The 13,391-nt window shown below is 49.0% G+C and overlaps 1 protein-coding gene across 2 annotated transcripts in view; it reads right to left on the bottom strand.

The window, feature by feature from the left end:
• TMOD1 (tropomodulin 1) overlaps window positions 1-13,391 on the bottom strand; it is an 89,605-nt gene that overhangs the window by 63,108 nt on the left and 13,106 nt on the right. Inside the window, exon 2 of one of the 2 annotated variants that reach the window (XM_027549723.1) lies at window positions 5,087-5,230. In XM_027549723.1, the coding sequence (XP_027405524.1) occupies window positions 5,087-5,206 (120 nt within the window). In that variant the 5' untranslated portion in view covers window positions 5,207-5,230. Of the gene's footprint in view, window positions 1-5,086; window positions 5,234-13,391 lie in introns of both variants that reach the window. The other variant, XM_027549722.1, reaches the window with a different exon arrangement.

The following is a 13,391-nucleotide window of genomic DNA, read 5'->3' as shown; positions in this document are numbered from 1 at the left end:
AAGCGGTCTTTGAAAATGTCCACTTGAAACCACAATGGTATGAGGATCACAGGTCTCAGGTTGCCAACTCTACTCCAAAATTCAAGTGTACTTGTACCTTCCTCCTGCCAGAGGGGGAGGTGGCACACTTTGGAGCCTGCTTGAAACCTGAGTCTCCGCACCCTGGTCCTGTGATGCATGGCAAGACAGTCAGCTCTCTGTGCCCCAGGCTCTCCATCCCGCCTGTGTTCAGGCATACCTTCTTGTTAACCACCTGCGAGGAGGGCTCAGGTGTGTAAGGGCACAGAGGCCCTGGGAATTTGCTTCTGGGGCCAGATATCAGGAGTGGGGCCATTTGCCAGTTTGGAAAATGGAGCTCCCAGCTGAGGCTCAAACAGGTCTCAGGGGCTCTACTCTTAGAGGGTTCCTCTATCTGCCTACTCCAACATCTGATGTCTGGCTCTGAACCTTGTCATTATGCATCCAATTTGCAGCCACAGCCTAATCCTAACTCATCTCTGTCCAGGGACTCAGGACAACTCCAACAGCCTGGAAAGCCAGAGGCAGAAGGCTTTGGGGGCTTCTTGGGGAGTCTGTGCTTCACCCTGGGAGCAGTAAAGATTCTGCAAGATGATGGAAGGGTTGCAGAGAAGGGCAGGGCCCTTGCTTATCTTCAGGGAAGATCTCTGTCAGCAAACCCACCCACTCTCTGTCCTCAGAACTCCCTGAGTTGCTGAGAGAAGTCCACAGCTTTTAGTCTGCCTTACACCCCCCTCTCCCCCCATGTCTAGCCCCCTTCCAGGCTCAGCTAGCCCTCCACCGGAACCCCACCTACACTCCCCGCTACGACTGCTCTCTGTGCCTGAGCCTCTACTTGTAGCCTTCACTCAACATAGAATTCTTTGTTTTTATTCATGGCTTAGAAAAATCCAGGGCCCAGTTTCAGTATCACCTGCTCTGTAAAGCCTCCTACCGAAAGAATTCATCCTCTCCCTGAGCTCCCTGTGTGCTCCCACTTGGGGTGTGGTTTATTGTGCCCGCTCCCCTCTGGACTGAGCACCTGAAGGTCAACTCCAGTGGCCTCGCCTCGGGGACCATCTCCTCCTGATTGGGTGTAGGTGTGGGCAAGGGGTTGTGAATAGCAGGCAGAGGATACATTCCTGGAGGGGTTTGTCACTCTGTGGGGCCTAAAACCTAGGACCCCTAGACAAGGATTCTGGGTTATCTAAAAGAAGACATTTAATCAAATCTGGAGGTAGGACCAGTTTATAAGCTCATGGAAACTTAGCCCTGAATGGAGCCAATGAGGCTCCATCATTCCATGGACTGGGACAATAAGGTCTGAAGGACAGCAACTGGCTCAAGGTGATGTGAATGAAAGAGAGACAGCCAGGGTTGCCCCTAGAACATCTAACCTCTTGTCTTGCATCTTCTCTGCTAACCTACACTCCCTGTACACGAGCTGTGGTTACTAGAGGGTTAGTGAAATGGTACAGTAGTATTTACTGTATGGATCACTATTAAACTAGGTTTGAAGAGTGACAGCTTTTTTAAAAAAGACATGAAATACCCCATTTTTAATAAAAATATATCAAATGGAAAATTTCCTTAATTCAGTAATATTCATTCTGTACCTTCTCTGGACTGGTCCTAGGCCAGGGTACCAAGGATATACAGATACAATGATAGTATAGCAGGCCACCTTGGAGTCCCTCCCTTGGTTCTGTCACAGCTCTGTGGTGACTGGCCAAACCACATATGTGACCAGTGAGCTTCCTGTCTTGTGATGCCATAACCTGGCTGCAGAGGCAAATTCTGAGCTTAAACACATTTATATGTACTACTTATGAAATGCAAAGATAAAGACATCAAACCAGTGGAAGTAGATCTTTGTACATTAGTTGTTTAGTTATGTCTGACTCTTTGCGACCCCATGGACTACAACCCACCAGGCTCCTCTATCCATGGAATACTCCAGGCAAGAATATCAGAGTGGGTTGCCATTCCCTCTCCAGGTTATCTTCCCAAACCAGGGACTGAAGCCATGTCTCCCACACTGCATGCAGATTCTTAACCATCTGAGCCACCAGGGAAGCCCTTTACTTCTCAGTTAAGTCATTCCATGGCAGACATTCCCTACCGTCCTGAAGCAGCTGGCTTGATGGAATGGTGGACAGGGCTTCTGAAAACTCAGTTACAGTGCGACCAGGTGGTAAAACCCTGCAGGGCTAAGGGTCGCTATGAGTCTGTACATGCTCTGATTCAGTGTCCAGTATGTGGTGCTGCTTCTCCCATGACCAGGACTCACGGGTCTAGGAGTCAAGGGTCGGCACAGGGATCCAGAAATTGCCAACATCCTCTGGATCATAGAAAAAGCAAGAGAATTCCAGAAAAACACCTACTTCTGCTTCACTGACTACACCAAAGACTTTGACTTTGTGGATCACAACAAATTGTGAAAAATTCTTAGAGATAGGAATACCAGACCACTTTACCTGCCTCCTAAGAAACCTGTATGCAGGTCAAGAAGCAACAGTTACAACCAGACATGGAACAATGGACTGGTTCCAAACTGGGAAAGGAGTACATCAAGGCTGTATATTGTCACCCTGTTTATTTAACTTCTATGCAGAGTACATCATGCGAAATGCCAAGCTGGATGAAACACAAGCTGGGAGAAATATCAATAACCTCAGATATGCAGATGACACCACCCTTATGGCAGAAAGTGAAGAAGAACTAAAGAGCCTCTTGATGAAAGTGAAAGAGAAGAGTGAAAAAGCTGGCTTAAAACTCAACATTCAAAAAATGAAGATCATGGCATCTGGTCCCATCACTTCATGGCAAATAGATGAGGAAACAATGGAAACAGTGACAGACTTTATTTTCTTGGGCTCCAAAATCACTGCAGATGGTGACTGCAGCCATAAAATTAAAAGATGCTTGTTCCTTGGAAGAAAAACTATGACAAACCTAGACAGCGTATTAAAAAGCAGAGACATTTTGCCAACAAAGGTCCGTCTAGTTAAAGCTATGATTTTTCCAGTAGTCATGTATGGATGTGAGAGTTGGACCATAAAGAAGGCTGAGCGCTGAAGAATTGGTGCTTTTTAACCGTGGTGTTGGAGAAGACTCTTGAGAGTCCCTTGGACTGCAAGAAGATCATCCTGATGATTCACTAGAAGGACTGATGCTGAAGCTGAAGCTCCAATACTTTGGCCACCTCATGCGGAGAGTTGACTCATTTGAAAAGACACTGATGCTGGGAAAGATTGAAGGCAGAAGGAGAAGGGGATGACAGAGGATGAGATGGTTGGATGGCATCATTGACTCAATGGATGTACGTTTGAGCAAGCTCCAGGAGATGGTGAAGCACAGGGAAGCCTGGCATGCTGTAGTTCACGGGGTCGCACAGATTCATACATGACTGAGACTAAAAACAACAACCCACTATCAACACTGGTACCCCTAGTGACCCACTGGCAAAAGTTTTGCTTCCTGTTCCTATGACCTTGTGCTCTGCTGGCCTCAGTCTTAGTTCCAAAGGGAGGAATACTTCTACCAGGAGACATAGCAATGATTCCATTGGACTGGAAGTTAAAACTGCCACTTTGGGGGCTCCTTATGCCTCTGAATGAATAGGCAGAAAGGGAATTTCTGTACTGGCTGAGGTGATGTGTGTTGATTACTGAGGGGAAAATTAGGCTGCTGCTCCAGAAGGGTGGTAAAGAAGGGCATCCCCCTGAAATACAAAGGATTCCTTGTATTTCTATAGGGCTTTCTCAGTATTACAAGGCCCAGGGATTAAAGTCGATGGAAAACTATAATAACTCAATCCAGGCAGGACTACTAATGGTCTAGGCCCTTCAGGAGTAGATCACTCCATCAGGCAAAGACTCACAGCCAGCTGAGGTGCTTGCTGAAGGCAAAGGGAGCAGAGAATGGGTAGTAGAAGAATGCAGTTATAAATGCCAGCTATGACCATGTGACCAGTTAGACAAATGAGGACAATATTGTTATGAGTATTTCCTCTGTATTTTTTATGAACATGTTTGTGTATGTGTGAGTCTATGTATGTGTGTATGCATTAAGTAAATATTTTTGTTTTCTTCCCTCTATTATTCTCTTAATATGTAACAAAGAATGTACTGATTTTATCTGGTGGCATTTAAGTATTGTTAATTTTATATCATAGTATTAAGTTTCAGGCTGTCAAGGAGAAAATAAACATTACTCAAGGACTTTACTTCTTCTTCTGGCAGGTACCCAGGATAGTTGTATCACATGAGGCAGAATTATGGCCTTATTATTGTCCTATATGGAGGTAAGTATGGTTTAAAAAGATGTGTATGGGTGCCAAGTTGACGGCAAGTGGACATGTGATGATTAATTTTATGCATCAACTTGACAGGGTCACAGGCTGCCCAAACATTTAGCTAAGCATTATTCTGAATGTGTCTGTGAGGGTCTTTCTAGATGACATTAACATTTGAATTGGTAGACTGAGTAAAGCAGATGGCGCTCCCTAAGGTGGGTGGGCCCCATCCAATCAGTTGAAGGTCTGAATACATGTATAACAAAAAGGCTGAAACTCCTACCAGTAAGAGGGAATTTCTTTCTGCCTGACCTTTTTGAGCTGGGTAATTGCTTTCGTTTTGTTTTCTTCCTTTGGACTTGATCTGAAACACTGGCTCTTCCTGGTTCTTGAGCCTGCTAGCTATTGGACTGAAACTATACCATCAGCTCTCCTGGTTCTCAGGCCTTTGGACTCAGGCTAGAACAACACTTTCAGATGTCCTGGGTCTCCAGGTTGCGAACTGCAGATCCTGGAACTTGTCAGCCTCAATCATCATGGAAGCCAATTACTCATGACAATAAATTTCTTTATATCTAAATCTATATATCTATATATATATCCTATTTGCTCTATTACTTTAGAGAATCATGACTAGCACACATCCCCCCACAAAGGCAAGATTACTCTAAGGCTATTGCCATGGAAGGAAAGGCGAAATGGTACCCCAGGCAGTCAGCCCGCCCCTCCCCCAGCCGCTAAGAGTCACCGTCCTGCGTGTGTGACAATGTGTCCCCTTTAGTGCCTACTCACATCAGGGTCCAGCTCATCCAGCTCATTTTCCAGGGTCCTTAGCTCCTCTTCTGTTAGGCCTCCAAGGATTTCATCTTCATCCAGGTCACGGTATTTCTCTAGTTCTCGTCTGTACGACATTGTGAAAGAACTTTCTGAGCTGACCTACTGGAAAGAGAAAAATCTTAGAAAGATCCTTCTTGGATTCATTCTCAGAGCAAGCAGATGCTTGTCACTCACAAGGAGGCCTGGGCATGTTTTATGAATTGTCAGGATAATAATTACTATAATGGAATCCTGAATTAAGTTGGATTAATTCTCTAATAAACTGTGCAAGGTGAAAGTCCTGAGGGCATGCGGCTTAACAAAATGTAGTTGTTGTAATTGGCAAGGCCATTCTCCAAGGCATGAAAGTGAAAAGTGAAAGTGAAGTCGCTCAGTCGTGTTGGACTCCCAACGACCCCAGGGACTGCAGCCCACCAGGCTCCTCCGTCCATGGGATTCTCCAGGCAAGAGTACTGGAGTGGGGTGCCATTGTCTTCTCCGTTACGAGTAATAGATGATTATAAATGGCCTATGAGTCCCTGAAAACTGTTTCATTCTTCAAGTAGTTCAAATATTTTCTGTACAACTCTCCACACTATATACCCTTACGGAAAACATGAATGCTGGACATTCTGCCAAGGCCTATCTTAAAAGCAGGGTGAACATCAGTGGTTCATCGAGCACCTGCTGTATGCAGGCTCTTCCTCTATAACATCTCATTCAATCCTCAAGAAGAACAGCTGACGCTAATAGCTACCTTATACTACCATACACCAAGCTGTGATTAAGTAATTCCCAAGGACATCCTATTAATAATTTAACCTCTGCGGCAGGCATTCATTCCCATCTTGCAGATGAGGATGTTGAGTTTAGAGAGGTTGAGGGACTCACAAATCACACTACCGAGAGGCAGAAGAATCACCATTTGAACCAGATCTGCTGTGTTCCAAGCCCGCACTGTTCTAGCCACTGCATCCGCACCTTTTCACAGAATCCCCTAACTTCATGGCCAGAAGGAGACCTCCTCGTCCAGACCTTTCATTTCACCTCTGAGGGAGCTGGCTCAGAGAGGAAGTGACGAATGGGAGGGAGGGAGTCTGGGAAAAGGGGTCCAGGTCTGCCACTTCCCAGCTGTTCTCCTTGCTAGAGACGCCTACTGCTCATTCCCTATGGCACAGAGGTACCTGACACCCGTGTCTGGAGCCCATCTCTGCTACTTCCATAACTAGGACACTTTCACGCTTGAGAATTCATTCAATCCTGGGGCCACACCCTGTAAATTGAGTCTTTTAACTAAAACCATTTTGTCAACAAAGAAACTGAGGGATGGCTCAGTTAGGCCTGACTCAGAATCCCTGTCACCGGACCCCAGTGCTTCCATGGCACCACACAGCCTCTCGCCTAACGTTGAACTGTGTCCCCTCCAAATTCTTATGCTGAAATACTAACCTCCCCACCCCACCTCAGTAACCCAATACCATGATCCAAGTAAGAATGTGACAGTACTTGGAAAGAGGGGTGTTGCAGATGTAATTAAAGTTCAGTGAGGTCATGCCAGAGAAGGGTGGGCCCCTAACTCAATAGGACTGGTGTCCTTATGAAAAAGGGAAATGTAAACAGGCACACAGGAAGATCATCACGTGAAGATGAAGGCAGAAACGGAGGTGATGCTTCTACAAGCCGAGGAATACCAAAGATTCCAGCAAGCCACCAGAACCTGGGGAGAAGCCTGGAACAGACCCTCAGCCCTTGGAAGGAGCCAATCCTGCCAACACCTTGATCTTGGACGTCTGGCCTCTGGAACTTTAAGACAATAAATCTCTGCTTTTTAAATCAGTGTGTGGTACTTTATTATGGCAACCATAGCAACTAATACAATCAGCATCACCTTTCTTACAGCAGCTTGTGGTTTCAGACCCCAGCGCAAACAAATACAAACAAAACCGTGGCTCATCTGTGAAATGACTGATGGAATTTTCCAGAGTAGAGAAAAACAAAAACCTAGGAAAAGAACCAACTTATCAATCAAAAAGCTGGGAGTAATTGTTAATCTAAAACAAAGTAATTAAAAATAAACAAAAACCAAAGTTGACTCAGCTACCAGAAGAAGCCTCCATTTCAGGAAGAAGCAGAGATCCATGCTATTAGTGCAAGCCCGTGCCTGTGTGGGCCTATTTGTAGGAGAAGCCCGTGTGTGTGACAGCTGGCTTGATAAGAAAGGATTTGCTTCCCAAATACAGAAAAGGCCAGTGCTATCCCTTTTTCTAAGCATGGCTCAGCTTGAGCTGATGTCTCCCTCTGATCAGACCCCAAGATTGCAGCGTTCAGGCCATAAATGCCGCCCCCCCCCACCGCCACCCCTTGACTCATTTCTTGACTTGACTATTTGTTTCCAAAGAAAGCACAAGCAACTGACAATGCTCTGGTATAGATGAAAAAGAAAAACAACCCTTCCTGAAGGCTCTCAGAGAATAACCTAATTTGGATTTTCCTGAGTAGGGAGCCAGGAAAGGCCCTGTGATTTCCATCTCGGGGCCAAGAGGACCCTAGTGAAGGGCTCAGATGCTTCCTGACCATCACAGAGACATCTCCAAACTGGCATCTCTCAGGTGGGCTGCAAAACACATTTCTGGTGCTCAGACAGATCCTGGGTTGTACACAGTTGCACAGGACTCTGGACTCCCCCTGACTTCTCAAAACTGTCGGTGTGCTTGCTACGACAGAGGTCCATCACCACGATGGTGAGGGTGAGCAGAGCAACCCTGACCTCTGGGCCAGGAAACTACATCTCTGAGAAACCTCTCCTGGAATCGGAACTTCATGGAACAAAGTTTGGGAAACACAGCCTTGGCTTCACCTCTGGGTCACATGAGGGACAAGAAGGGACTGGGGGAGAGGACCAGCTGAGACAGGTTTGGGACCCTGGGAGCTGCCCATGCTTGACTCCTTAGCCAGTTGACTCATTTTCCTAGATGGTTGGCACTAACATCCTTAGAAAAAGTCATGGACGGACCCTGGAGAAGGGACAAACTGGGAAAGGGAACAGACAAGGGAGAGAGGAATCCACGTCAAAACAGTCGGGGGAGAAAGGAGCTGGGAAGAGGCGAGAAGACATGTAGGTGGCAACGAGGGGCCTGCTAAAGGAGGCGTGGGGCTGGCTGGCAGGCACCTTCCGAGATGCCCTCCTGAGGGCTGCAATCATTAAAGTTCCTGGAGAAGGCTCCATCTTAGTGCACACAGGAAAGTTACTGTTCCACTTACACACTCCGAGGTGCCAATGAATTTAAAAATCATATTTCAAAGGATTTAAAAGGCCCTTTCTAATGTCAAATGTCCTGTGAACAGAGTGACAAGGCATTTCATTAAATAAGCTGAGAGGAACAGAGAACTCCTAAGGTAAACTATGAAGCTGTCGGCTTCAAGCCACACTCATCCACTTGGCTCCCAGGGGTGGTTTCTCTAAAGTGAGATTCTTCTCCTGTGTTCAGTGACGTGTGGCTGGAGGTCAGAGAGAGACAGGGCTGGAGGGAGGTGAAAACACCGTGTTAACAAGAGCCCACTGAAAGCTCGGCTTTAAATGATGGCTTGGAAGAGAAGGTATTTTATAGCTGTTAGTAAAAGCCTCTGTTTCCTAGTAAAAGAGGTGTCACAGATGGACAGCCTGAGATTCACAGGACTTTGGCCAGAGTGCTAGCTGAGGTGGTAACTCGCTGGGGTGACCCTCGATAAACCCCTCCCCTCCCCTGGGCCTCTGTTCGCTCATCTGTAAAATGAGTATAAATGGACCAGGAAGTTCTGCTTGTAACCTAGCCCCCAGGGGTGGTGTTTGCCCTGTGCTCAGGAGAGACCTCAGGTTCCAAGAAGTTTCTCCAGACCCCTGCAAGGGGGTTAAGTGGGAGAAGCTAAGCAAGGGTGCTTCCCCAGTACTGCCTGATTTATTGGGGGTTCCATAGAAGATTGCTCTTGACAAAAAGATTCACCTACTAAAATAAAAGGTTGATATCCACTGGACTGAGTTTCTTCATCTGCACAGTGAGGGGATCACAGTACTCAGGCTCTGAGTCAGGGCAGCCCCTGGAGTACCCACAGGTGCTATGATGATGAGCCTGCAGCAAGCAGGTAAGGGGCAAAAGCCTGGGGCTGGGGCGTGGTTAGCATGGGCACCGCACCTATCAGACACATTATTATGAGGCTCCCATGGCTACTGCCACTGCTGGGGCTGCTCCCTTCCCCCCTGCATCCCCTACACGCTCATCAGACTGCCATGCCCCCAGGTAAGGAGCTGTGTCTTATCCTTATGGTCCTGGTGCCTAGCCCTGCACCTGGGGATGGTGTTGGTTGGGCACGAGTACATCTGGGCTTTGATCTAGTGTCTTGGGAACTTGGGGCAAGTCCCTCTCTTCTCGGGTCCTCTACTTCCCCATCTTTAAAGTGGAAAGATCTCGGAGGGCTGGGAACCCAAGAGGGGAGGGATGGGCAGGAAGGGGTGATGCTGCTGCCTGCCTTACAGATGGGCTCCTGAGCGAGAGCTGGTGAGAAAAAGAAAAGGACAGTTCGACCAATTTAAAACACATTTAAAAACGTTAGTCTTCCAAGCCCTGTGTATTTTTACATGAGTGGCATGTCTGGCCTCCCAGCTTCTCAATGGCAGGAACCTTAAGTGCTGCTAAATATGCAAAAAAGAGAATTTACCACCTGTGCCAGGGAGTAAAAGTAGGCAGGGTGGACAGTAAAAATGAGTGGGTCAAGCACTGAGGCCATCCCTCAGGAAGCTTCAGGAATGGAAGCTCTGGAAGCGGTCCCTGGAGTACCAACAGATCTTTCCCAGGAGGTGGGCAGTCACATCTGCTGATGGCTCCTCCAGCATCTGCCCCAGGGGACACTTGGGCAGCAGGTGCTGGAGCCACATCTTGATTTATAGACCACACTTCCCCGAGGTCGGGAAGAGCTGAGTCACAAATTCAAATGAATGTTTTCCAGTTATACCATCTTGTTATCTCAGCCACAGAAAAGGGAGGTGGATTTACAAAACAAAGCTGACTTCTCACAGCCTCTCTCCTCTGTCTCTTCTTCTCTTTGGGAAGACATTTTGGCCACACGGGATTTAAGCCCGTGATCCCTGCGCCTCTCCCTTCCACTGGGTCCCCTGCCCCTCCTTCGAGAGCAGTCTCCCCACTGCCCTCCTCCCCAGGGCACCTCTGGGGGCAGCAATGCTTTATACCACATGACCCCTGACCTCCCCTGATGACTGGACAGAGTAGATGCTGGGTTCAAGGACAGCCGATCCATTGGCTAGTCAATGACCTATGTGGTGGCTTGGATTAAAAAAAAAAGAGTTGGATGAATGAGCTCCTTCATTTCCTGGCATTTTGTACTGGTTCCTGAGACTGCCCCCAACAAATGGAGGGGCCTCAACAGAAGAAATTCACTGTTTCTCAGCTTAGGAGCTGGAAGTCCAGAATCTAGGTGTGGTGGGGTTGGTTCCTTCTGGAGGCTCTGAGGGAGAATCTAGATAGCGAGTTGAGAGATGGGCAACATGGTGTCCCCAGAAGAGCCCCATCCCTGCTCCTTGGGCCTGGATGGCTGCCGCTCATGCTGGATTCCCATCAGACCCTTGTCCCGCCACCATCCATACAAGGCCCAGCCCCTCCTCACGCTCCCTCGATGCACTCAGGCTGAGTCCCTGTTCCTTGCAGCCTAACAAGTATGTGACTGTCTCCATCTGCCTCCTTCCTTTCTCCCCACTCCTTCTCAGGCTCCCTGATGACAGGTTCTTCTTGGCCTGCCTGTTCTCCTGGCTACTGTCCTCTGCTTACATCTCACACCCTCCCTGGGGGCTATCTCCGAGGTGGGGGGTCAGTGTCCAGTGATAAGCTGATGACCTTCCCATGGTCTCTCCAGCCAGGGCTCTGCTGGGCACATCTCCTGGAGCCCCTCTGGCTCCATGAGCCCAGCCCTGAGTGTGGCCAGCTTGCCACCACCACCACCTCACCCTGCTGCCATCAGCCACCCAGGCCAGACACCCTCCCCTTGCCTCCCCCAACTCTGGTAGGTCCCCACACCTGTCAATCCTCTCGCTCATTTATTCTTTTGAATGTTACAGTTTTTGTTGTTGCTGTCATTTGATTGTGGTAAAATGCACAATACAAAATTAATTTAACAATTTTAAGCGTACAGTTAGTTCTATAGGATTAAGTACATTCACGCTGTTGTACAACCGTCACCACCACCCATCTCCAGAACGTTTTCATCTTCCCCAGTGGAAACTCTGTCCCCCTTGAAGCCCTAAGCCCCGCTCCCCTCCCCCAGCCTCTGAAGCCGTTTTGCTTTCAGCCTCTACCAATCCGACTACTCTAAGAGACTCTCCGTGCGGAATCACGTGCTACTGTCCTTTAGTGGCCGGACTCCCGTCTCTCCATCCTTCTGCGTGTCTGTCCCTCCTCTCCCTCGTCATGGCGATTGCCTATTTTGGATCTGTGTTATCACAGCCGGCTCCCTGCCTCAGTTCTCCTACCTTCTGTCCACATGTCCCTCAGCCTCCAAACGATGCTTGTGAAAGTCAGTTCTGATGCTGCTCCTGGGTTGAAGCTGTCTTGAACAGTCCCCGTTATGACAGATGGAAGGCCAACTCCCCAGCCTGGGGCCTGAGGCATTCGGAGACCCGGTGGGCTCTGTGCCGCCCCAGCTTCCAATCCCCACAAGGCCCTCCCCTTCCAGCTGTACCCACCTCCCCTCCCTGAGCACCCTGACATCCTGGGTCCCCTCAGCATGGATGCCCTCTCTCCACCTCCGTACTGGAGAGCCGAGGCCTCTCTGCTGTGCTTCCATGCCCAGTGGAGGAGACCTTGGCCCCCACACCCTCCAGCCTGCAGGCTGGACTGGGCGGGCGTGGCGCCCCACCTGACCAGCATCTTGTGCACAGCTCAGACTGCAGACGCCGTTATTGCAGGTCAGTCGGGGATACAGACACCTGGAGCTGGGGGGACACCTGAATTCTAGCCCAGGCCAGTGACTGCAAAGGGAAGAAAGTCAACTGTCCCTTGACTGGACAGGGCGGGGTAGGCTGTGGAAGATGTAGACAAGTGGGTATTGGAAGGCTGCGGCAGGGCTTGCCTTCCTCAATGTCTACATTTTGGAACAGCATCATAAAACATGAGGCAACAATTACAGCAAAACAATTCCAAAGTGCAGATTAACTTTGCAGATCAACACAACCAAACCAAAACACCACTCCCATGCCTGCAGTTTCATGTCCCCTTGCAAGGCAAGACACGAGTACCTCGGTGTGGTGTCACCTGTGATTGGGTCCAGAGAGACAGGAGAAGGAGAGCGCTAGACCGAGAGAGCCAAGTCTCCTGTGTGACAGCCTGAGTGCTCACCTCGCCCTGAGGAGGGACTCTCCCAGCCAGGCCTGGCTACAGAATCCACTGAGTCCAGCGCAAAACAGGACTGCGGCATCCTGAGTTCAAACAGGAAAAAACTGCCATTAAAAGTACCAAGACATAAAGTTTTCCCTTTCTCTCATGGTCTCTGTCCTGATCCGTCACACTGTCCTTAACATTTATGATTGAGTATCGTGATGTACACAGGCGCCTGGGTGCGGTGACTCTGTGCATGCAGGCCAAGCCCTCTGGCTGCCAACTTCCCTCCCCTGGCCCAGGTGGGACACACACACACTGCCCTGGTAGGGCACCTGCCAGTTGGGCCAGGTATCTCCCCTTCCAGTGGGGCCATTGTCCAATACCCAGAGATGGGTGATCCCCATGGTACCCCAACTTCTGCACCAGGACACCAAATGCCTGGATCCAGGGATGACGAGAGGCTGTCTTACAGAGCTGCCAGCTGAATGCACTGGGGGCAAGAGCCCCGGTAGCAGCTGGGTAGGGGTGGGAAGGAGGAGGCTGTTTGGATCTGGGGGTGTCAGGAGGCCAGGCAGCTGGAGTCTAAGAACCCGTCCCCAGGAAGCAGATAGGCAGCAGGAGACGGGACCTCATGTGAGCTCAGACTCAAAGCCCCAGTGTGTGCTCCATTGTCCACAGGACTTCACTTAAAAATATACATCCAAAAGTAAAATAAAGAATTTCAAGAAAATGACTGCTGAGCACAGGGTACTTCTGAGAGCAGGGGTCCATACAGCTGTACAAACTGCAACCCATTCCCGTTCCCAGCCCTCTTCCCAGGACACCTCCCTCCCCCAAGGCCCCAGGGCTAGACTCAGTCTTGGCTCACCTAGGAGGGTCCTTTCCTTCCCTAGTATCTTCCAACCCATTGGAATCTCCAG

Source organism: Bos indicus x Bos taurus, chromosome 8 (genome assembly GCF_003369695.1).
Source record: "Bos indicus x Bos taurus breed Angus x Brahman F1 hybrid chromosome 8, Bos_hybrid_MaternalHap_v2.0, whole genome shotgun sequence".
Classification (NCBI taxonomy): Eukaryota; Metazoa; Chordata; class Mammalia; order Artiodactyla; family Bovidae; genus Bos; species Bos indicus x Bos taurus.
This window is presented reverse-complemented; position numbering and strand designations above follow the sequence as displayed.